A 23,933-nucleotide genomic window follows, 5' to 3' on the forward strand; every position below is an offset into this window, starting at 1 on the left:
GTTCACAGAAATAATTTTGGTCGAACCCCAACCCCTTTCCAACGTCTCATGGGGGCGGAAAAACACCCCTGTGACTGTTCACAGAAATATTGTTGATTCAACGCATACTCCTTTCCAAATTCTCGGGGGATCCATAAGGCACATCTGTGATTAATCACAGAAATAATGTTGGTAAGTCATTTCCCATTTCCAACGTCTTGTAAGGGCGGGAAGGCACCCCTCTGACTGTTCACAGAAATGATGGCCACACACCTACCCCTTTCCAACCTCTCGTAAGGGGCGGGAAAGCACACCTGTTACTATTCACAGAAGTAATTTTAGTCGAACACCGACCCCTTTCCAACGTTTCGTGGGGGTCTCTTCAAATCTTTTTTTTTTATTTTCATCTTTTACATTAGTGTGTTTTATTTGGTAAAATTAGCATTATATATTGAATATTATTGTTGAAAATTACTTAATTCTAACGATAGAATTGTTAAATTGTTAATTTTGTCACAATTAATTTTGAAAATGTTTAATTTCGAGCATTTAACATTTAAAATGTTAAATTTTGAACATTTAAAAAAATGTATTTAAATTTGTAAATAATCTTTCTTGATTTTCTTAATGTGCAGAAGTTACTGTAAAATTTACAGAATTTTTTAAACTTGTACTAATTTGCGAATGTATTCCTAGGAAATTTATGAATTATTTCTTGATGCAATATTTAACGAAAATTCCAGTAAATAAATTTTAGAAAAAGAATGGCAAAAATTCTAGGCAATAAAAAATTATTTAATTATTGCTTCATTTCTAAATATTCATAGGATATTGTTGAATTGATCTATCATTCATAATGTTATTGATTTACATATAAAAATATTAAACATGAATAAACAATAAAATTACAAAAATAAATTATTTTTTTGTTAATCCACTAAATAATTAGTTGGCATCACCTGTCGTTTTAGTAGTTAATTGGTGTTTCTTTATTGGGATTAATTCAACCTTGTTAGAGTTCCAATTGTGACTTCAATTATATTATCGAATTGCTTACATACATTTTGTAACACATTGCATTTTATGAGGTATTTTATTATCTTGGACAATAAATAGGCAAATAAAAAAATGTTCAGTACATTTTTGGGATGACTGAAAAGTCTCGAAAAATATCACTCACGGCACAGTAAAATTTCTAAATTCGAAACTTCCTGAATAATAAAATTTACGAATAAAAAAATCCCCGAAACATACAATTCTGGAATAATACAATTATTCTCGAACTTGAAAATTTCCACAAAATAAAATTCCCGAGCAGTTTATAATATTACCGAATTCAAAAATTCTTGGAAAAAAATTCCAACAAAATTTGCAGAGTAAAAAACATCTGAACTCGAAAATTTCAGAATTTAAACAATTAAAAATTTCTTTTCAAAAGGAAATAATGATTTTCAATGATTAAAGTTTCTAAAATTATTTTTTGAATTTAACGTAACAATAATTTAAAAAACAATTTTAAAATATTTTTTTTATACAAATATTTCTTTAATGTATTTCAATAAAAAAAATAATACATATAAAAAAATGTAATTCTTTTAAATTCCGGAATTTTCTAGTTCACTTATTTTATCATTTGGAAATTTTCTGTCAGAATTTTATTATTCAGTAAATTTATAATTCAGGAATTTTATTATTCGGGAAAGTTACTACTCCAAAATTTACTTAGGAATTTTCCAATTTGGGTATTTTGCAGGGTCGGAAATTTTATTTTCCAGGATTTTTATTATTCGGAATTTTATTATTCGGGAAATTTACTACTCGAAAATTTTATTACTCAGGTATTTTCCAATTTGGGTATTTTACAGGGTCGGCAAATTTATTTTCCAGGATTTTACAGTCGTTCCTAGGAAAATTCTTGAATAATAAAATTCCCCGACAGCTTATAATTTTACCGAATTGGGAAATTCCCAAAAGAAAAGTGCCAAATACGCAAAGTCCCGAATTTAAACAATTAAACATTGTTTTGTAAATCTGATTTATTTAATAAAAATACAATAATCAAATATTTTTATGGAAAAAATTAATTTTTTTAATTATTTTCGAAATTAAAATAACAATAATTCAAAAAAATATATTTCTATATGAAATTTGTTTTCAATCATTTCACTTTACAATTTAAAAAATTTCCCCCTACAAATATTTGATCTTTGTATTTAAAAAAATTAATTGTTTGAATTTTGGAATATTATATAATTCGGCTATTTTCTTTTTGGAATTTTATTATTCGGAAATTTTCCAATTAGGTAATATTATAAACTGTCGGGAATTTTATTATTTTCGAATTTCACAATTCGGGAATTTTATTACTCGAGAATTTTATTATTTGAAAATTTTATTATTCGGGATTTTTATTATTCGCGAATTTTCAAATTCGGCAAATATATGATTTATGAATTTTATAATTTTGAAATTCTTTATTTCGGAATTTTCCAATTCGGGAATTGGATTATTTGCAAATTTTCCAATTCGGGATTTTTCAGCCACCATAAACATTTTTAATTTATTATAAATATTCTGGTTTAATTAGGATGAATTTTATTTATAGGTGGAACCTGACTTGGAATTAAAACGACGATATGAACGTAAAGCAACTATTTATCAGGTAATAATAAAATTAATTATACTCATTTATTCATAATTTAAATTTAAGACAATATTTTACTCTTTTATCTAGAAAAATTCAAATTTCTTCCAATTTCTGATTTTATGTGAATTATTGTTGAAATATTAGATCTATTGTTTCATTGCAATGAGAATGATTTCTCTTTCCTTTGCATTTAATTAATGTATTTTTATTTCAGGAAAAGAATGCAGTTATAATTAACAAATTTGATTGATGTTTGTAACCTTACAAAATAATTTTGATTGAAAAATAAAAATTTTGTATAATAATTTATTTTTCACGTTTATTGTTTTGTTCTTAGGGTTCTTTATACCTATATATAATTTTTCTAAGAATATTGACAAAATCCAGAAAGAGTTTTAAAGATTTCAGGTATGTCAAATCAAAATTTCAGCAAAAAAGTTAATCTTCTACCAAATATGTAGTTGAATTTTCAAACTAAAACAATGAATTTTTAATAAAAATGATAATATTTAATATTGTAATCCAAGAAGATTTTAATTTTAATTTATAAACAGGAGGATTCATCAAAAAAATTGTTTTTTTTTTTCAAATGACAGTGGAATCTTCAACGAAAAAAGATTAATTTTCATCCAGTTGTATTTTTAACCAACCAATATTAAATATTTCAAAAGAAACAAATTTTCCACACACAAATTTAATTTTTTAACCTGAAAATATAAATCTTCAAACAAAAAGTTAATTTTTAAACAAATAATTAAATTTTCATCCAAAAGAATTAATTTTCCGTTAAGAAAATTAATTTTCTACCAAAACAGACAAGTTTTTAACTAAAATGGCGAATCTTCAACCAAAAGAGATGGATTTTTAACAAAAAATGTAATGGTTGGTATTTATATCAAAAAAATTTTATTTTTATAAAATTTAATTCATAACCCAAAAATTGAACAAAATAGTCAAATTTCCTATTTAAAAGATAAATTTTTAACCAAAAATGGTAATTTCCTATAAAAAGGCAACTCTTAATAAAATGGTCACATTTTTAATTGGAGAGATGAATTTTGAACTAAAATGATGAATTTTCGATAAAAAAAGATAAATTTTGAAACGTTTGTTTAAACTTTCACCAAGTAATTGAATTTTCAGACAAAAATACGAATTTCCAATGAAAAATATAAGAATTGAAAATTAAATAAAACAATATTAAAAATTTTAAACAATAAGATTTTAATTCATTTAAAAAAGACTAATTTTGTAACAGAAAAGTTGAAACCTTAGCCAATAAAAATTTAATTTTAAACAAAATATGTGCAATTTAAATAAAAAAGATTAAACTTCTACAAAAAGAGATTAATCTTCAAATAAAAAAGATTTTTCAATCAAGAAAGAAAGAAAATTTGAGGCAAATTATAATTTGAAAGGAACAATAATTTTTAATACAAAATAAAAATTTCTAATAACCATTTATTTTTCAAGTTTCTTGTTTATTTGCTCTAAAGTTATAGAAATATAATTTTCCTTACAAAATTTTAGAAAAAATTCGCATTTCAAAAATATTTAGAATATTTCAAAACTTTGAACAAATTTAACATTAGCTTATAAATTTTTAAAAGTTTAAAAATTTTTAAAATCTTTTTAAAAGTTCTAAATATTACTTAAAATAACTTGAAATCTTCCGTATTCGTTTTGAATAATTTTGAAAATCTGTCGTGATGTTTTTCAATCTTTTTAAATATTATCTTAAAATTAATTTTCAAAAATATAGACTTATTTTAAATATTGCTGGGAATCTTAAGAAAATTTTCATATTCTTTTTTGAAAATGTTGGAAATCTTTTAGAATGTTTTAAAATCTTATAACAGACTGCCTACCATACCTAGAAAACCTGGAAATTTCAGGAAATTTGTTTGAAAGTCAGGGAAATTTTCTGAGAGCGTGCTCATTTTTTTAGTTTGCAATATAAAATTGAATAACGATTATTTTTAATTTTTAAAGGTAGCTTTATATTACTTTAATTAATTTTTATTTTTAAATGTTAGAAAGCCATTTTACTCAAAATAACCCTGTTAGTACTCCTAGCACAAAAACTATCAGGCGTAAGGATTTCATTTTTTGCATGGAAATATTTTGAATTACACCCAACTCTCGGATTCTGTCCCCCCGTTCTCGACCTTCCTAGAACTGCTGACCCGAGCAGTTTCTCGGCCTGCAGAGTGAGAGATGGTTGCGACTCTCGACTTGGAAGGACCGTAGTGCGCAAGTACTCAGTCGAGTATATTGCGCAATATTATGAATTCCAATTGGAAGCGGTTTAGAGTTAGACGGACCTGACTCTTCACGTTTAGATCACCCCCAACTTGAGGCCAAGGCTATTTTCAGACAACCCCCGACACTGGTGATTCTGCCGTGTATTTGCCAATTTCAGCACACTAAAAGCCTCGAAGATGTTCAATTTTTTTAAAAATACATTATAGTTAACGGAACTTTTTTCAAGGTTACTTTCTAAGTTCTCTCTAGATTATATTCACTTATTCTTTAATATTAAACTAAAATTTAACCCTCTGAAGGAAACTAAATAGACACCAAAAATAATAATATCACCCTACTGAAAATTCCTATACAGGATCCTATATAGGATCCTTAATATGTTCCTATAGGTGGCACCGATAGGTGAAACATAAGGATCCTATGTAGGATCCTATATAGGAGCCTATGTAGGTTCCTATATAGGATACTATATAGGAACCTATATAGGAATTCTCAGTAGGCAGTGACCAAAATCATTTAGCTTGCAATAAATTGAAGTCAAAATAAACTTACAAACAAAAAATGGCATTAGGAGCGATAATCACGGCGTCAATGCGTCATGGCAGCAGCAGTGGGCACATGTCTGCGCCATACGAGAGACGTCGTTTACTTTCAGCGGTATATTCAAAATAAATTTGAGCTTGTGCTTCAAGGGTTTTTTCATAAAACCATGTCACGGTCACTTTTTAAAAAATACATTTTATTTGGGAGATACTTAAAAATTAATAGCGTCATACGATTCAACAATTTAGGTAAAAAATGTATATCTCTGGTTGAAGATTATTTTTTTCAACTAAAAATGTATCTAGTCAATTTTGGATTGAAATATTATCTTCTTTTTTTAGTAAAAAAAACCGACTTTTTTGGTATAAATTAATATTCTTGTTCGAAAATAATTCACTTCAATTCAAAATTAATTATTTCAGTTAAAAATTATGCTAAAATTACAACTAACTTTTGCGTTACTTTATTTGAGGCTGATGTTTGTCTAGAAGCCAAGTTTCCATGTTTCGGGTGCTAAAATGTTTAATTTATTATTCTTTTCAAAAAACTTGAAAGAGTTTATCCAAAAATCTGAAAATTATTACCAAAATTTATGGGTTGAAACTTTCTAATTTTAAAAATGTATAAAATTTGCTAATATTTTATCGTTAATATTGTAAAATATTTCATTGTTATCATAGTGTAGTGTATAAGCTTTATAGGTCAGTTTAAATATTGAAAATGTATTTTTTAGTTTTAATCGAGTTTATAAAACTCATTTTGTTCGTAGCTGGGTCAACATCACAAATTTGTAAACAATTTTTTTAAACTTGGCCTTTTATATGATTAATACACGATTGTTTTTTAAGGTTGTGGTTTGAAAAATTTATTTTAGAATAATTTCGAAATTTGGATTAGATGTTATGTTTCTTGAACTGAACAAATAAAATTCTGTATTTCAAAATGCCGGGCACTTTTGTGCCATTGATTATCATTATAGTACCTAGTATTTAAATAACCTTACATTTTTCTTAATCCTGAAGCTTGCAGACTCTTTTTTCAAATAGCAACAAAATGCTAAAGGTTCTTTAAATTTTTAGCACGGGTTTCCCGACAACAATAGTTTCAAATCGTTTCGAGTAATTTCGAAATTTTTCGAGAATTAATCGAAAATGGCGCCATGTGCTTTTTAATAATTGGACAAGTAACAAAATCGCGCTACGCGTGCGGATCTATGTTTTTTATTAAAAAGTTTTAGTTTCTTTATCTATCTATCTTTTCTATGTTCCTGATTTATGTTTTTTATTAAAAGATTTATGTCTTTTTCCTTTAAAATTCAACATTTTGTTAGCAATTGTTTGTCTCTCTTAACTGAAAAATCTTAATTAGTTAAAAAGTCGTCTTTTTTTGGTTGAGTTTAAAATAAGATATTCTGTTGAAAATTTATTTTTTCTTTGTCTGAAAATTTATATTTTTTACTAACTATTTTACTATTTCATAGGAAACTTTAACTATTCTGTTAAAAAATGGTGGGTTTTTTTCTTGAAAATTAATTTTTTTAAACTGAAAATTTTACTATTTCAGGTGAATATTTAATCATTTTAGTTAAAAATGTCATCTCTTTAGTTGAACATTCACCTTTTTACTAAAAATTTAATGGTTAATTTTTTGTTAAAAAATTATCCTGTTTAGTTGAAAATTTGCCTGTTCTAGTAAAAATAATCTTTTTCTTTGAAAATTAATCTTTTCAGATAATAATTAAAATAATCTAGTCATTATTTTTTAACTTAGCTAAAATATAATCTTTTTGGTTTAAAATTTAATTAATATTCCAATTAAAAATTCATCTTTTTACTTAGAATATCATCACTTTGCTTGAATATATAACTATTGCTTTCAAAATTACTTTCTTTTTTGTTAAAATTTTTGTTTAAACTGAATATGTGACTACCGGAATTGAATATTCTATAATTTTAATTAAAAGTGCATTATTTGAACAAAAATGTTTAAGCTGGGAATTTAACTATTCAATTTTTGTTTGACAAATTTTTCTAGTTGAAAATTCATGTATTTTAACGAAAAATTATGCTTTTTGGTAGAATATTTAACTATTCTAGTTAAAGATGGATCATTTTTATTGTTTAAAATTTTACTTATGGAGATAAATATTCATAATATTAGTTGAAAACGCATCATTTTGTTTCAAAATTACTTTTTTTCACCGATAGTTCAACAATTCCATTTTTGGTTGAAAATTGATCTTTATTAGTAAAAAAATTGAACTATTTGATCGACAAATTTTCTCTTTTAGTTGGAAATTTAACTACCTGCTTAATGACTTTTATTAAAAAATCATATTTTTGGTAGAAAATGTTGTTAGATAAATTAAAAATTTGTATGAATTATTATTCACACTCATCAATTGAAGTTAGTAGAGAAAAAAATGTTTTTTTTTTATATTTCCGTTTAATATGTAATTTTCAAAATAGTATAGTGTATAAACTTTATAAGTTAGTTTAAATATTGAAATTCTAATTTTTAATCTTAATAGAATTTTTAAAACTCACGTTTTTCATAGTTACGCCAATGTCACAAATTTATAAGCATTTGTAAAATTTGGACCTTTTATATGGTCAATATGCTGGTTTGAAAAATTATTTTCAATAACGTCAACTAACTTAAATTCATTTTATGTTTCTTAAACTCAACAAATTGAATTTTGTATTTCAAAGTGCTGGGCATCTTCTTTCCCATTAATCATTATTATTCAACATGTAGTATTAAAATAACCTTTATATTTCTCATAAACCTGACGTTTGCACTCTTTTTTTATTGGCAAAAAATTGAATCTTTATCCAAACTGTTATTTTTTAAAATAGCAATTTATTAACTTAAAGATTTTTAATTAAACATGTTGTGCACTTTAATTTTGAACATTTTAAATTCTTAATTTAAAATTGTTATTATATTTTAAACCAACTATCATTCGTTGAATAATTTATTTTTTTATTCCTCAAGAACTCAAAACTTTCTAAATATGAAAAATTCTAATTTCTCCATGATATTTATTCAAATAAATTAATTATTTACAAAATTTATTTTTTCTCAAAAAAGGGATTGATGATTAAAAATAGATACTTTTAATTAATAATCACGTCTTGAAGGCATAATCATTCATGCGATGTATCGTCTCTGTGCTCGTTAATCAATAAAAGTCGATATGAGATGATTCAAAATTTATTGCTGCATCAATTTGTTTTTCAGCCGATATCATTGACTCGTAACACATGTTCATGGATTGTCATTAATGATGGGATAAAATCTGTTTTAATTTTCACAAAAATTATTACAATTCTCGAAAATTGACATTAAAATCATTGGGTTATCATGAAATACCTAAGATTTATTTCGTATCACGAAATTGTTATTATTTAATGTTTACCTTAAAAATTCTTTTGAAAAACTCACCAAAGCTAGTTTTATGGTTTGCAACCAATTTTAACAAAAAATTAATTAATTACTTCCTCAATCTTTGCGCATGTCTTCGATTTCACACTCTTTCAAAATATTCTGACGAGATTAACTTGTTTCATCTTCTTTTTTCTTTCGTAATGATATTTTCGTCTTATTCGGATAATATTGCGATATATATGGACATCTTGGTTACGAAAAACGGGAAATAAATCCAAGCACGTGCAGAAAAAAAATACATCTTAGTAACTTTTTATTTTTAATATGAATAATTTATGATATTTAATCACTGCATGAGATTATCATAAATTTATTAACAATATCTTCTTTTAAAATAATTACTGTATTTTATTATTCAATAAAAGTTTGCTTCCTTTTATAAATAAATAAATCTTGAATGAGAATACAAAATAAAAATAAAATATTGCATAAATATTATAAGTGGCAGTAATTAAAATTATGTAATAATAAGTGCTTGATTGGATTTCTTACAAAGATGTCATTGACGTTATAGAAATGTACTTTCCATAAATTATCACTGAGCTCTAATTATTTTTTCAGATGGTGAATCATTGGAATATTATGATTCGCGAATTTGCATAATGCAAAGTGTTACATGTATTATTATGAAATTACATGAGATATAAATATTTCTTTTCACTTTTTATGAAAATTTTGAAATTTAACCGTTTTTCTTTATTCGAGAATTTTCCTAAATGTTCTAGAATATTCAGTAATTTTTATTTGATCTATAATACGATAAATTTTATAATGATCTTGAATTTTCTCGAATATTATAAAATTTTTTGGAAAAACCACTAAAAACTTTTAAAAATCAATTTCTTGAATTGGAAAATTCCCAAACAGTTTACAAAATCACCGAATTGGAATATTTCTGAATAATACAATTACCAGACATTTTATAATTGCCTACACCGTTGACTCATATAGCGCGCTTCTCAAAACGATCAAACGCTAAGCGCCCAATATTTTAACTTGACTAATTAATCACTTCTTTAATGACAGAAATGGTACCCAAAGTAACATTAGTAACTAGTGCGCACATACCGATAATAACATTCTACCCTTCGCAAGAGGGTTGAACGCTAAGCGCTCCAGATCAGCGAATAAAACCAATCCTAGTAACTTTAACAACAAAAGCGATGTCACTATAAGAATCACGCATCAGAAAGTAGTCAGTAATATGTTTAGCCAAACCAATGAGTTATATTGCGCGCTTCTCGAAACGATCAAACGCTAAGCGCCCAAGATTTGAACTTGACTAAGTAATTACTTTTTTAAAGACAGAAATGGTATCCCAAGTAACATTAGTAACTAGTGCGCACATCGATAATAACAGTGTACCCTTCGTCAGAGGGCTGAACGCTAAGCGCCCATGATCAGCGAATGGAACCAATCCTAGTAGCTTTAGCAACACAGGCGATGTTTGTATACGAAACACGCATCAAAAAGTGGTCAGTAACATGTTTAGCCAAACCAATGACAATATGAGTCAACAACGTTGACTCATATAGCGCGCTTCTCAGAACGGCCAAACGCTAAGCCCAGAAGATTTGAACTTGACTAAGAAATCACTTTTTCAAAGCCCTTTCTCAAAAGAAATGTCATTGGTTTGGCTAAACATGTTACTGACCACTTCTTGATGCGTGTTTCGTATATAGAAATCGCCTGTGTCGCTAAAGCTACTAGGATTGGTTCTATTCGCTGATCATGGGCGCTTAGCGTTCGGCCCTCTGCCGAAGAGTACATTGTTATTAACGATGTGCGCACTAGTTACTAATGTTACTTTGGATACCATTTCTGTCATTAAAAAAGTAATTACTTAGTTAAATTCAAATCTTGGGCGCTTAGCGTTTGATCGTTTCGAGAAGCGCACAATATAACTCATTGGTTTGGCTAAACATATTACTGACCACTTTCTGATGCGTGATTCTTATAGTGACATCGCTTTTGTCGCTAAAGTTACTAGGATTGGTTTTATACGCTGATCTTGAGCGCTTAGCGTTCAACCCTCTTGCAAAGGGTAGAATGTTATTATCGGTAAGTAATGTTACTTTGGGTATCATTTCTGCCTCCAAAGAAGTGATTAATTAGTCAAGTTCAAATCTTGGGCGCTTAGCGTTTGATCGTTTTGAGAAGCGCGCTATATGAGTCAACGGTGTAGGCGAATATATGACAGACCACGATCTGAACCGTGATTTCTATGTTGACATCGCTTTTGGAACAAAATCTGTTGTAATTCGTTTTATTCACTGATCTTGAGCGCTTAGCGCCGCATAACGCTAAAACTGTCCATTTTTTTGGATTTTTTTACGGATATTTCATCCAGCACTTATAAACTTAAAAATTACAAAGTTTCAGCTAAATCCACCGAAAGCCATTTTCCTATACATTTAGTGCGGGGTCCTTTAAAGAGCTAAAAGAATTGTTTTTTAATCAATAATTTTTTACCGAAAGGGAGGACTAAAGAATTCGGAATAATAAAACTCTTGAATTGAAAAATTTCCGAATAACAAAATTTCCGAAATGATCAAATTCCCGAAATATAAAATACTCGAATTAGAAAATTCTAAAACAGTTTATAATGTTACTGCATTGGAAGATTCCCGAATAATAAAATTCCCGGAATCATCAAATTCTCGAAACCTAAAAATCCTCAATTGAAAAATGTCCGAAAAATAAAATTATCGAATGGAAAAATTCCCAAAAAGGTTATTATATTACTGAATTTGAAAATTCCTGAATAAAAAATTCCCGCAAAAACAAATTGGAAAATTGTCGAATAATAAAATTCCCAAAATAATTGATCATATTAGTAATTTGGAAAAAATTTTAAATATAAATATCCCGAATTTGAATTTTTCGAATAATAAAATTCCTTAATAATATTACTGAATTGGTAAATTCCTGAATAATAACATGTCTAGATCGTTTATGGTATTACCGAATTTAAAAATCACAATATTAAAAAAAAATCAGGATTAAAAATGTAAATATTTCAAATTGGAGAAAGTCTCGAATAATAAAATTCCCAGCACACGTGCTTTTAAATTAATTTTGTATACAACCTTTATACAATTATTATTTTAAATTCAAAAACTAATTTTTTAACTTTAAAGATTAACATTTTTAAAAAGAAAATTTTTTAATTTTTGCTTTTTTAATAAATAACTAACATTCATTGTTTGAAAATGTTTTAATTTGTTTAAATTTGGAATTTTTAATATTCAGGAGGGACGAATTAAAAATACCGAAAGATAAAATTCCCGCAATTGTAAAATTCCCGAATTGAGAAATTCCCGAAGAGTTTATAATATTACTGAATTTTAAAATTCCCGACGAAAAATGCCGAATTATAAAATATCTGAATCAAAAAATTCCTGAATTTAAACAGGTTATTTTTATAAATATTACTTAATCATTAAAAATACAATAATAAATAAATTGAATGTAAAAAAATACCTTTTAATCTTCAAAGATTCTGAAAACATTGTTTAAATTTAAAATATAAATTTTTGCTGTAAAACGCTAACGTATCCTAAAATACCTAGAAAATTATGAACCTTAAAAATATAGTGTTATTTGTTTAAAAACCGCTAAGCGCAAATTGTTACGCTACAACGTAGTTTATTAAAAAATGTTTAATCTTTGAAATATAATAATTTCAGATTAAAAACCACCATTTACAGTGTAAAATGATAACGTAACCGAATATTGATTAAAGCGGGAAATCTTGATTATTTTAATTTTATAATAAACATGTTTAGTATATAAAGCTAACATAACCTAAAACTGTTAAGAATTTTGAATTTTCTTTGAAATTTAAATTTTTATTGAAAATACCAATATCCAACGAGAAACATTATCATAATTCATAAAGCTAAAAGGTGCTTAAATTTGTTCAAATTATAATGATTTTTATTTTTAAATCAATTGCTATACTGCTATCGGCTAAACCGTAACATAAAAATTGTTTAAAAATTACGAATCTTTAATATTGAATGATTTCTGTTTTACATTTTTTTTTCTTGAAAAGGTTAAAGTGGCCTAAACATTTTCAGAAATTGAAAATCTTGTTCAAAATATAATATTTTTTGTTTTAAATTATTAATTTTTATTGTGAAACGCTAACGAAACCTGAAAATTTGAAAAATATTACCTTTAATTTATAGTCATTTTTGTTTTAGAAAAGCTAAACTGGAAAAAACATTAATACAACTGAAAAATGTAATTTGTTAAAAAAATGTTAAACTTTGAAATCTAATAATTTGTCCTTAAAAATACCCACTTCCTTTATGAAAAGCTAACATTACTTAAAATTGTTAAAATTGCCAAATCTCGATAATTTTTTTTATTGACAATTTTCATTTTCAATGAAAAAAACTAACGTAAAACCTAAAAATAAGAAGACTTAATATTTTAGTTTTTAATATAAAAGTCTGATTTATTTGGCACGTGGAGAAATATGACACGTTGGATAATACGGAACATAGGGTAATGTGGATCAGGGGATAGTATAGAGGAATGGGCAATATAGCAATATAGAGAGACATCATCAGACTTGTTTGAAAATTGTGAGGAATGAAAAGTAATTTTAGTTGCAGATGTGCTTTTTAGCAAACCTGACAGTTTTGGGACCTTCTATGGGTTTTGGCTACAGTGCTGTTGCCTTACCACCACTTCAATCTCCAAAAAGTGAATTTAAAATAGACGCCAATCAAGCCTCTTGGATAGGTTTGTAACACTTGTCTTTTATTTCTAAACTTTTTTGTTTATAATTTGATAATAATTACTGAAAATTTTAAAATATTTTTCAGCTAGCGCAGCAGCATTTTCAATTCCCTTTGGCTGTTTCATAACAAGTTTTGTTTTGAGAAGAGGAAGGAAATCGACATTTTTAATAATTTCTGCGGTCTCATTGGTTGGCTGGCTGACTATATATCTCTCCGCAAATGTGGAGCAAATAATTATAGGAAGAATTTTGTCCGGAGTTTCTACTGGATTAGCAGCAGTTCCAGCAACAGTTTATGCAGCAGAGGTGGCTGCCCCAAAATGGAGAAGTACTGTTGTCACCTGGACAAGTATTGCAATTGCTGCTGGCGTTCTCATCGTCTACATATTTGGATTTATATTTCCGGTACAACTCTCTTTACTTCTTTCTCTCACATTTTCGTAATAACTTCCCTAAATTTTATCATCTTTAGTTAAAATTATCTTTTTAGATATCTGTTATGGATATTAACCGACATCTGGAGCAGTAGAAGGTTCGTGTCCGTGCTAAGTGACAAAAATTATCACGAAAGCAAACCATAAAATGCTTAAGGTGTCGGTAAATGTCGGTAATAAAAATTTGCAAATTTTTAAAACAAAATCTACTCTAGGACAACTGGAAAATGGTGGCTCTCCTTTGTGCAATTTTTCCCCTGGCTGCATTTTGTCTCACGTTGATTTACATGCCAGAATCACCAGTATGGCTTCGAGAAAGAGGCCGAATACCGGAGGCTGAAAAAATTTTAAGAAAATACCGCGGAGTACCGAAAGGAGCGGATCTCCCTGCAGAAGTTGAGGCCGAGCTTCAGGTATGTTACCGGCATTTACCGAAAACTAGAAGTGAAGGGAAATGAGGGGGAATGAGTAAACTCACGGGAAAATGAGGGAAAGTAAAGTCGGGAAATTAAAGGGAAGTTTGGGGAGGGAAGTAGGTGAAATGTGAGAAATAAGGGAAAGGAAAGTAGGGGAAATAAGAAGAAATGGAGGATCGTAGGCAGGGCAAATGAGCGGAGGGGGAGTAGGGGACATAAGAGGGAGTTGTAAAAGTGAGTGGAAGGGAAGTAAAGAAAATGGAGGGAAGTAGGGTAGGTGAGTATAGGGAAACGGAAGTAGACAAGTAAGGCAAAAATTAGGACAGGATGATCAGGTTTAGTGAGTGAAAATTAGGGGAAGTGAGGGGAATTGAGGAAAGCAAGTGGAATTAAAGTAGGTGAAATGAAGGGAAAGAAAGTAAGGGAATACCGGGGAAATTAAGCGGTGTTTGGAAAGTGATTGGAGGGCAAATAAGGAAAATTAGGTGGAGTAGGAGAAGTGAGTGGAAAGGAAGTAAGGGAAATACGGGTAACGGAAGTAGAATAAGTGCGGGAAAATGAGAGGAAGGGAAGTAGGGATGTGCGGAAAAATTAGGGGAGGTGAGTGGAGCGTCAGTAAGGATAATTTGGTAAATACTGAAAATTTTGTAAGTTTTCAAAATCTTGTTAATTTTGAAACTTTGGTCAGTTTTTAAAGTTTGTAATAAGTTTCGTAGTTTTCAAAATTTCTTTAGAACATTTATTTTTGGAAATTAAATTATTTCGACAAATTTGTTTCAATTCAGTAAAAAAATATTTTAAGAATTTTTCTTTTGGTCCTTATTAGTGTTAATTAGCGCTCGCGCCAGAATAAATATGTGCCCTTATTCGATCCGGCAGCTCAATTTTGAAAATTTGGTCAATTTTTTGAATTTGTAAGAATTTCATAAATTTTCAAATATTTCTAAATTTTTTAAACGTTTTCAATTTTCAAAATTTCAAAAATCTTCAAAGCTAAATTTCAGATAAAAAATTTTCCTCGATTTTACGGTCCGGAAAAAACTTTTTATCAAAAATTCATTTATAACGACGATTGAAAAAAGGTAGAGCAATTTGGAAACTTGCTCTAAATTCAGATATAATTAGTATTTTTAAAAATCTCTTTTCAGGTGAAGCATCAGACCAAGAAGAGGAACCTGCTAAAGCACCTTCTTCGTCGCTCATCCCTGATCCCCTTTCTCGTTCTGCTGACTTACTTCTTTTTCCAACAATTTTCCGGGATTTTTGCTGTGGTCTACTACGCAGTGAAAATTTCTAAAGACTCAGGACTCACGATAAACGACCACGTGGGAGCGATGCTAATCGGGATAATGCGTCTGATAGGTGCACTTCTCGTCGCCTGGGCATCGCGGCGTTTTGGCCGACGACCGCTCTCGATAATTTCCGGTGTCGGGATGACTCTCTCCATTGGTTCTCTCGCGCTCTACCTGTTTCTTAAAGACCGTGGTCACGTGGGAGAAGGAGGCATGCTTCCAGTGATCTGTCTCATGACTTACATATTCATGAGCACTCTTGGCTTCCTGGTCCTACCTTTCGCCATGTTGGGTGAGCTCTACCCGCCCAAGGTCAAGGACGTCCTCTCCGGCATGACCACCTGTATCGCTTACATCTTCAGTTTCGCTACCGTCAAAGCCTACCCAGATATGCTCAACATCATGGGCAAACATGGCATCTTTTTCTTCTACGCCATCTTCTCATTTCTTGGCACTTTCTTCGTGGCGTTTTTCCTACCGGAAACCAAGGGGAAGACACTTTCGGAAATAGAAAACATCTATGTGAAGAGGGAAAAGGGATGTAGTGAAGATGTTGACAGGAAGATGATTCCTTGAACAGTAGAAAATTATAATTTATTTAAGATTCCTCTTACCGACTCTTACCGACATCCAGAGCGTTTGAGGGCTTGAGTCAGGGCTAAATTTAAAGGGAAATGTGTTAGATGCTTTGAAATCCTTTTCAATTACTATGGACGCGAACCCTTAAATACTATATGTCGGTAAGGAAGAAAGAGAGAAAAGGAATGTACATATGACAATAGGATGATTTCTTAAACAGAAATACATTATAATTTCTTTAATATTTCTATTACCGACGGTTACCGACATGGACAGCGTTCGAGGGTTTTTGCCCGGGCCAATTTTAGAGAAAAATGTTTCAGTTGCTTTGAAATCAGTTTTCAAGAAGATTCTGAATAGTAGAGTGACCTTTAGCATCATGTTCCATTTTTTATATAGTACAGACGCGAACTCTCAAATACCAGATGTCGGTAAGAAAGAAAAAAAAGGAATACAGTAAGGATGATAACAAACAGATGGTTCCTTAAAGAAGAAGATGTAAGAGTTTTGAAAGATTCCCCTTACCGATGCTGACCGATACCAAGAGCATTGGATGGTTTGTGTCCGGGCTATATTTAGACGAAAATGTATAAGTGGCTTTGAAATCAGTTTCCACGAGAATTATGAATAGTATAGAATGGCCTTCAGCATCATATTTGATTTTTTTATTCACTAGAGACGTGAACCCTCAAATATTAGATGTATGTTAGAAAGAAAAGGCGAAAAGAATGTACTGAAGACGATGACAAAGAGACGATTCCTTGAAGAGGAAGGTATCATAATTTTTTTAAAGATTCCTATTACCGTCGCTTACCAACATCGAGAGTGTTCGACGGTTTGTGTCTATACAAACAATGCTACAAAATTTGGGTAATTTTTTATTCGGCAAACAGTTGACTTTTTTCTAATTTTTAGAAGTATAATTTTTTTTAGGATTTTCAGATAAAACTATCTACAAACAATTTCCAGTTAGTGATAATAACTGAAAAACTTAATTAGAAAAATCTATTTTTCGAGCACATCTTAAAAAAATAATTCAGTTTGGCTATTTGTCGACAAATAGACTCAATTTTTTATCGAAATTAATTACTACTCTTCACGATGACTCTTCGCTAGAATATTTGTAAAATTTATAAGAATCATTAATTATTCAAACATTTTAGATAAGCAAATTTAAAGTTTGGCTATGTCTCAATGAATAGTTTCAATTTTTTAAGGAATCAACGAAGAATGTCTTTTCGATAACTCTTCGGTACGACGCTTTGCAAATGTACAAGAATTAGTAATGGTTCAAACAATTTTCATTAACCAATTCATAGTTTCAAAATGTTTTAATGAATAGGCTCAGTTTTTTACAGAACCAACTAAGAAAATCTTTTCGATCTTTCTTTGGTATGATGCTTTGCAAATTCTCAAGTATAATTTATTTTTTAAACAATTTTCTTAAACAAATTCAGGGTTTGGTTATTTTTCAAAGAATAGTCTCATTTTTTATTGAATCAACTAAAAATGTCTTTGAGACAAATCTTCGCTATAATATTTTGGAAATTTATAATAATTATTAATTATTTAAATAACTTTTGTAACCAACTTTAGAGTTTGGCTATTTCCTAACGAATACTCTCAATTTTGTTTACAAAATCAACTAAAAATGTCTTTGCGATAAATCTTCGCTATGATATTTTTTTAATTTATAAGAATTTTTAATTATTTTAATAATTTTCATTAATAAATTCAGGATTTGGTTATTTTTCAATGAATAAGCTCAGTTTTCTTTCACGAAATATATTAAAAATGTCTTTCCAATGACTCTTAGTTATGATAGTTTAAAAATTAACAAGAATTCCTAATTATTTGAACAAATATTTATAAACAAAATTCAGATTTTCGCTATTTTTCAATAAATATTCTCAATTTTTCACGAAATCAACTAAGAATATTTCTCCGATCATTCTTTGGTGCGATGCTTTGCAAATTCACATAAATTATTAATTATTTGAACAATTTTTATGAAAAATTAAAAAATCGTAACAAAGAGTCATTGAACAGATATTCTTGGTTCATTACGTAAACAAATCTCTGAATTTGCTATGAATATTGCTTAAATAATTTAAAAAGTGTGGTCAATTTAAAAAGTATCATAGCGAAAAGTCATCGCAGACATTTTCAGCTGTTTCTTAAAAAAATAAGCGTATTATTTGAAAAATAGCCAAACACTGAATTTGCTAATAATATTTAATTAAATTATTAACAATTTCTGTCACTTTAAAAAACTCATCGCAAAGAACCATCGGGAAAACAGTCTTAGTCGATATTGTAAAAAAAATCTAGCCTGCTCGTTCGCAAATAGCCAAACTCCAAATTTGTTGTTGAAAACTGTTTAAATAATTAATAATTATTGTGATTTTCTAAATCCTAATACCAAAGAATGATCGAAAAGCAATTTCCTGTTGATTCCGTAAGAAAATTAATATTCATTTAATTTATTTTCATAGAAAAATATCCAAACTGTGAATTTAAAATAAATGTTTATCCAATTATCAAATATCATCTGTTTTCAACTAATCGTTATGAAATATTTATTTCTTTCATATTTTATGCAAAATAAAATGTTAAATTTGTTGCTAAATAAAAAATTACCCAAATTTTGTATGAAAAATCCAAACACATAATTTTATGTAAAATTTTACTAACTTTTGTTTTAAAAGAAGCATTCAAATCGAATAAATAATAAAATCTTAAATTTGACGTGTCTGTAGATCTAGAATGTTTGAGGGTTTGAGTCTGGGCTAAATTTAAAGGGAAATGTATCAGTTCCTTCGAAATCGAGGTGAAAGAAGGTTCTGAGTATTAGAAGGGCGTTCAGTATCATATTTGTTTAAAAAATATATTTATTACAGATAAAACCCCTAAACTGATAGATGTTGGTAAGAAAGAAAGAGATAGAAGAAATGTAGTAAAGATTATGACAAGAAGATGATTCCTTGAAGACGAATTAATGAGTAATTTTTTAAAGATTACCATGACCGAGATTTATCTACATCGAGAGCGTTCGAGATTTTTTGGTTGGGTTAATTTAGAGGAGAATGTGTAATTTCCTTTAAAATCGGTTTCCAAGAACATTCTGAAAAGTATAGAATGGCCTTTAGAATCATTTTCGATTTTTTTCATTTGCCACATATGTAAATCCGCAATTGCTAGATTTCGGTGAGGAAGAATAGAATTTTTGTAGAATTTTTTTATTTAGCACGTTCACGAACCCTCGAAAGCTCTAGAAGTCGACAAGGAAGGAAGAGTGAACAGGGATGTAGTGAATTTGTTGGCATGCTGATGATTCCTTGAGGATGAATTTATTATACCTTTTTTTAAGATTTCTGTTACCGACATTTACAGACATCAAGAGCGCTCGAGGTTTTGAACTTATTTTTAAATCTTTGTCACAAAATGATCCTGGGTATTAGAATAGCCTTTAGCATGAATATAGAATTTTTTTATCAGGCACAGTGACGAATCCTCAAATCTCTAGTTGTTGGTAAGAAAGAAAAAGTTAATGAGAACGCAGTAAATTTGTTTACATGAAAATCATTTCTTGAAAAAAATGTATTATTACATTTTTTCAATCTTATCTGTTGTTGATACTCACCGACATCGTCATCGAGAGCGTTTGGGGATTTGTGTCTGGGCCAATTTGATAAATTTTGAACTTTCTTCAAAATCAGTTCAACAAAATAATTTAGGGGAATAGAAGAGCGTTTGATATCGTTCTAGAATTTTTTTATTTAGCACGGACGCGAACCCTCAAATGTTCAAGATGGGACCCGTTCATTTTTCGGAACGGTAAAAATTAAGAGAAGTAAAATTTCAGAATGGATTCTAATACATAATGGTAAAACCTAAGAATAGCAAAAATTCGGAAAGAGCAATAAGTCGGAAATACAAAACTCTGAAAGGTATTACTTTGGAAACCAAAGAAGCGGAATGGGTAAAAATTCAGAAGCATTAAAATTAGGAGGGTGAAAAATTAGGAATATGTGAATATACGGAGAGGATAAATTCGGAAAGTAGAAAAATTCGGAATTGTTAGTAAATGTACCTCTGAGCAGGTGTATAATTGTTTATTTATGGTAGCAAACAGATGTTTATCACAGTGAATTTAAATATCATATCATAATAAATTTATGTTGTAAGTTGAAAATTGTTTTTAAATTATATAATGATAAAAAATAATGATCCTTTCGTGAAAAAATTTAAAATGACGAATAATATAAATTTATTATGGTATGCTATTCAAATTTACTATGATAAAAATATGTATGCTACCATAAATAAAAAAATTATAGACCTGCTGATAGCAACATTTATTTACTATTCCGATTTTTTCTACATTCCGAATTTTTCCTCTCCGTATATTTACTTATTCCTAATTGTTCACTTTCCTAGTTTTAACGTTTCCGAATTTTTACCCATTCCGCTTCTTTGGTTTCCGAATAAACACTATTCAGAGTTTTGGATTTCTGATTTATTCCTTTTTCCGAATTTTTGGTATTCCTAAGTTTTATCATTATGTATTATAACCCATCCTGAAATTTTACCTTTCTTAAATTTTATCCGTTCCGAAAAATGAACGGGTCCCTTCAAGATAACGGCAATTGTCCGTAATATGACTTTAAAGTTAGGCCGTAGTTTGAGATGATTCTGTGAACATGAATGATGAAATTTGTAGTTTATAGTATTAAGTGAAGAGCAGTTGTAAAGATGTTTAATTTATAACCGACAGTGTTCGGCTCGTTGTTAGTCGAAAGTATTGCGTCATCAAATTATAGTGCCATTAATTGTAAAGCGTTATTATTGGCATCTTCTCATTTTAGTTAAGGACCATTGTAAGAGTTGTAAATTAGTTTAATGAAACCTATCTATCTCCTAAGATAGGTCGGGTAATTTTTTAAATCAAAGGAATTCCAAATAATTTAATAGAATTTACGTCAATTCGTATCAAGAAAATTCAGAGGGACTGAATTAAATCTATTTTAATCGAATTTACGTAAATAAATAGTCTTGAATTAATCGTGGATTTCACTGAATTTAAGATAATTAGAATGTATGTAAATGAATTGAATTGTAAACGAATGCACGTGAACTTTAGTAAAATTTAAATTATTAAAGTGTATTCAAGACTTTTAATGAATTGCCGTAAATTGAAGGATTCTATTGGATTCAAAAGAATTCCAATCGGTTTAATAATTGCATTGGATTCAGAAATTCCGGTTTATTCAATAATTTTTGCGAACTGAAAAATTTCAAATAATCAAGAATGACACCGAATTAAAAATGACAAGACAATTCAAACATTTTAGTGAAATCAAAAACTCTTGCGAATTCAAGAAATCTAGCAAATTCAAGAATTCTAGTGAATCAATAGCTCTAGTAAATACAAAAATTCAAGGGTTGTAGATCATCCAAAAATTCTAGTGAATTCATCTATCTGAGTGAATTCAAGGATTCTAGTGAATTAAAAAATTCGAGCGATTTCAAGAATTCTAGTGACTTCATGAATTCTCGTGAATTAAAAAATTGTAGTGATTTCAAGGATTCTGGTGAAATTCAAAGAATTTCAGAATTTTAGGGAATTAAGGAATTCTGTCGAATTGAAGAATTCCAGCGATTTTCAGAATTCAAGTGAATTTTAGTTTATTCCAGTCAATTCGAGAGTTTTTGGGGAATTATAGAGTTTCCGTAAATTCCAACGAATTCAAGACTTTCAATGAGTTCAAGAATTCCGATTAATACACATATTAAAATGAATTCAATCTTTCCTACGAATTGAAGAATTCCAATGAAACAAGAATTCTATTAAATTACGAATTTTCAGTAAATTCAATAATTACAACGAATTCAAGAATTATTGTGAATCCAAGAATTTCGGTTAATTCAAGAATCCCAGTAAGTTTAAGAATTCTAGTGAATTTAGGAATTCTAGCCGAATTCCAGTGAATTCAGCAATCCCAGTAAATTGAATAATTACAGTGAATTAAACAATTTCAGTGAATTCAAGAATTCCAGAGAGTTCAAGAATCCTAACCAATTCAAGAATTCCGATGAACTCAAGAATTCGAATAAATTCAAGAATTCCAGAGAGTTCAAGAATCCCAATGAATTCAAGAATTCCGATGAACTCAAGAATTCCAAAAAAATTAAGAATTCGAATTAATTGCAGGATTCCAATAAATTCAAAAAGTCGAATGAATTCAAGTATTCCAATAAATTCAATAATTACAAAGAATTAAAAAATTACATTTAATTCAAGAATTTCAGTTAATTCAAGAATCTTACTGAGTTTGAGAATTCTAGTGAATTAAAGAATTCTGAGGAATTAAAGAATTCTCGGGAATTAAAGACTTCTGGTTAATTAAAGAATTATAGTGAATTTAAGAATTCTAGTAAATTATAAAATTCTAGTGAATTCAAGAATGTCAGTGAATTCAATAATTAGAGTGAATTAAACAATTTGAGTGAATTCAAGGATTCCAGAAAGTTCAAGAATCCCTACGAAGTCATGAATTCTGATGAACTCAAGATTTCCAAAAAAATTCAAGAATTCAAATGAATGTAGGGATTCCAATTAATTCAAAAATTCGAATAAATTCAAGCATTCCAATAAAATCAACAATTACAAATAATACAAGAATTATAGTGAATTCAAGAATTCTAGTGAATACACGAATAACAGTGATTATGAGAATTCTAGAGCTTTAAAGAACTCTGGTAAATTCAATAATTCTAGTCAATTGAAGGATGCTAGAGAATTCAAGAATCCCAGTGAATTTAGTAATTCCAGTGAATTTAAGAATTCTATGGAATTCAAGAATTATATTTAATTGAAGAATTATATTTAATTTAAGAATTTCAGTGAATTCAATTACTCCAGAGAATTCAAGAATTTTAGATATTTTTTAGAATCCCAACGAATTCCATTAAATTTAAAGATTCCAATGAATTAAAAAATCCAAATGAATTAAAGAATTTCAATACGCTCAAGAATTTCAGTGAAATCATTAATTCTAATGAAATCATTCATTGCAGTGAATTCATAGTGAATTTCTACAAATTTATATTGAATTCAAAAATTTCTTTAAAATCCATAATTCCTGAGACTTCCAGAATTTATGTTGATTCAAGAATTCTTAAGAATTACAGAATTTCTGCGAATTATAGAAGTCCTGCGCATTACAGAATTTCTGTGAATTCCTGAACCTCTGCGATTTCTAAAATTTTAGTGAATTCTAGAATTCCTGTGAAAACCAGTGAATACAAAATTTTCCGTAAGTTCAATTATTCGATTGAATTCAATAATTCCAGAGAATTTGGGCGAATTTGTACGAGGGTAGTTCAATAAGTCCTTAGAATGAAGTATAAAAACAATTTTTTTTTATTTTTCAACATAATCTCCTTGGAGTTCTATACACTTGGTCAATTGCTTTTCAAGTTTTTTTAATCCTTCAGAAAAGTGCGTTTTCGGAAGTTCCTCAAAATAAGCACTTACAGAGGCAATGACGTATTCGTTGTCTGGAAATCTCT

The 23,933-nt window shown here is 28.6% G+C and overlaps 1 protein-coding gene across 2 annotated transcripts in view; it reads left to right on the plus strand.

Annotated features, from left to right (window-relative positions):
* LOC117167843 (facilitated trehalose transporter Tret1-like) overlaps positions 1-16,539 on the plus strand; it is a 50,567-nt gene extending 34,028 nt beyond the window's left edge. The window contains exons 4-8 of one of the 2 annotated variants that reach the window (XM_033353053.1): positions 2,585-2,641; positions 13,504-13,639; positions 13,723-14,042; positions 14,287-14,484; positions 15,636-16,539. In XM_033353053.1, the coding sequence (XP_033208944.1) occupies positions 2,585-2,641; positions 13,504-13,639; positions 13,723-14,042; positions 14,287-14,484; positions 15,636-16,355 (1,431 nt within the window). In that variant the 3' untranslated portion in view covers positions 16,356-16,539. Of the gene's footprint in view, positions 1-2,584; positions 2,642-13,494; positions 13,640-13,722; positions 14,043-14,286; positions 14,485-15,635 lie in introns of those variants that run through there. The other variant, XM_033353061.1, reaches the window with a different exon arrangement.
* The last annotated feature ends 7,394 nt before the right edge of the window (positions 16,540-23,933 follow it).

Source organism: Belonocnema kinseyi, chromosome 1 (assembly GCF_010883055.1).
Source record: "Belonocnema kinseyi isolate 2016_QV_RU_SX_M_011 chromosome 1, B_treatae_v1, whole genome shotgun sequence".
Lineage (NCBI taxonomy): Eukaryota > Metazoa > Arthropoda > Insecta > Hymenoptera > Cynipidae > Belonocnema > Belonocnema kinseyi.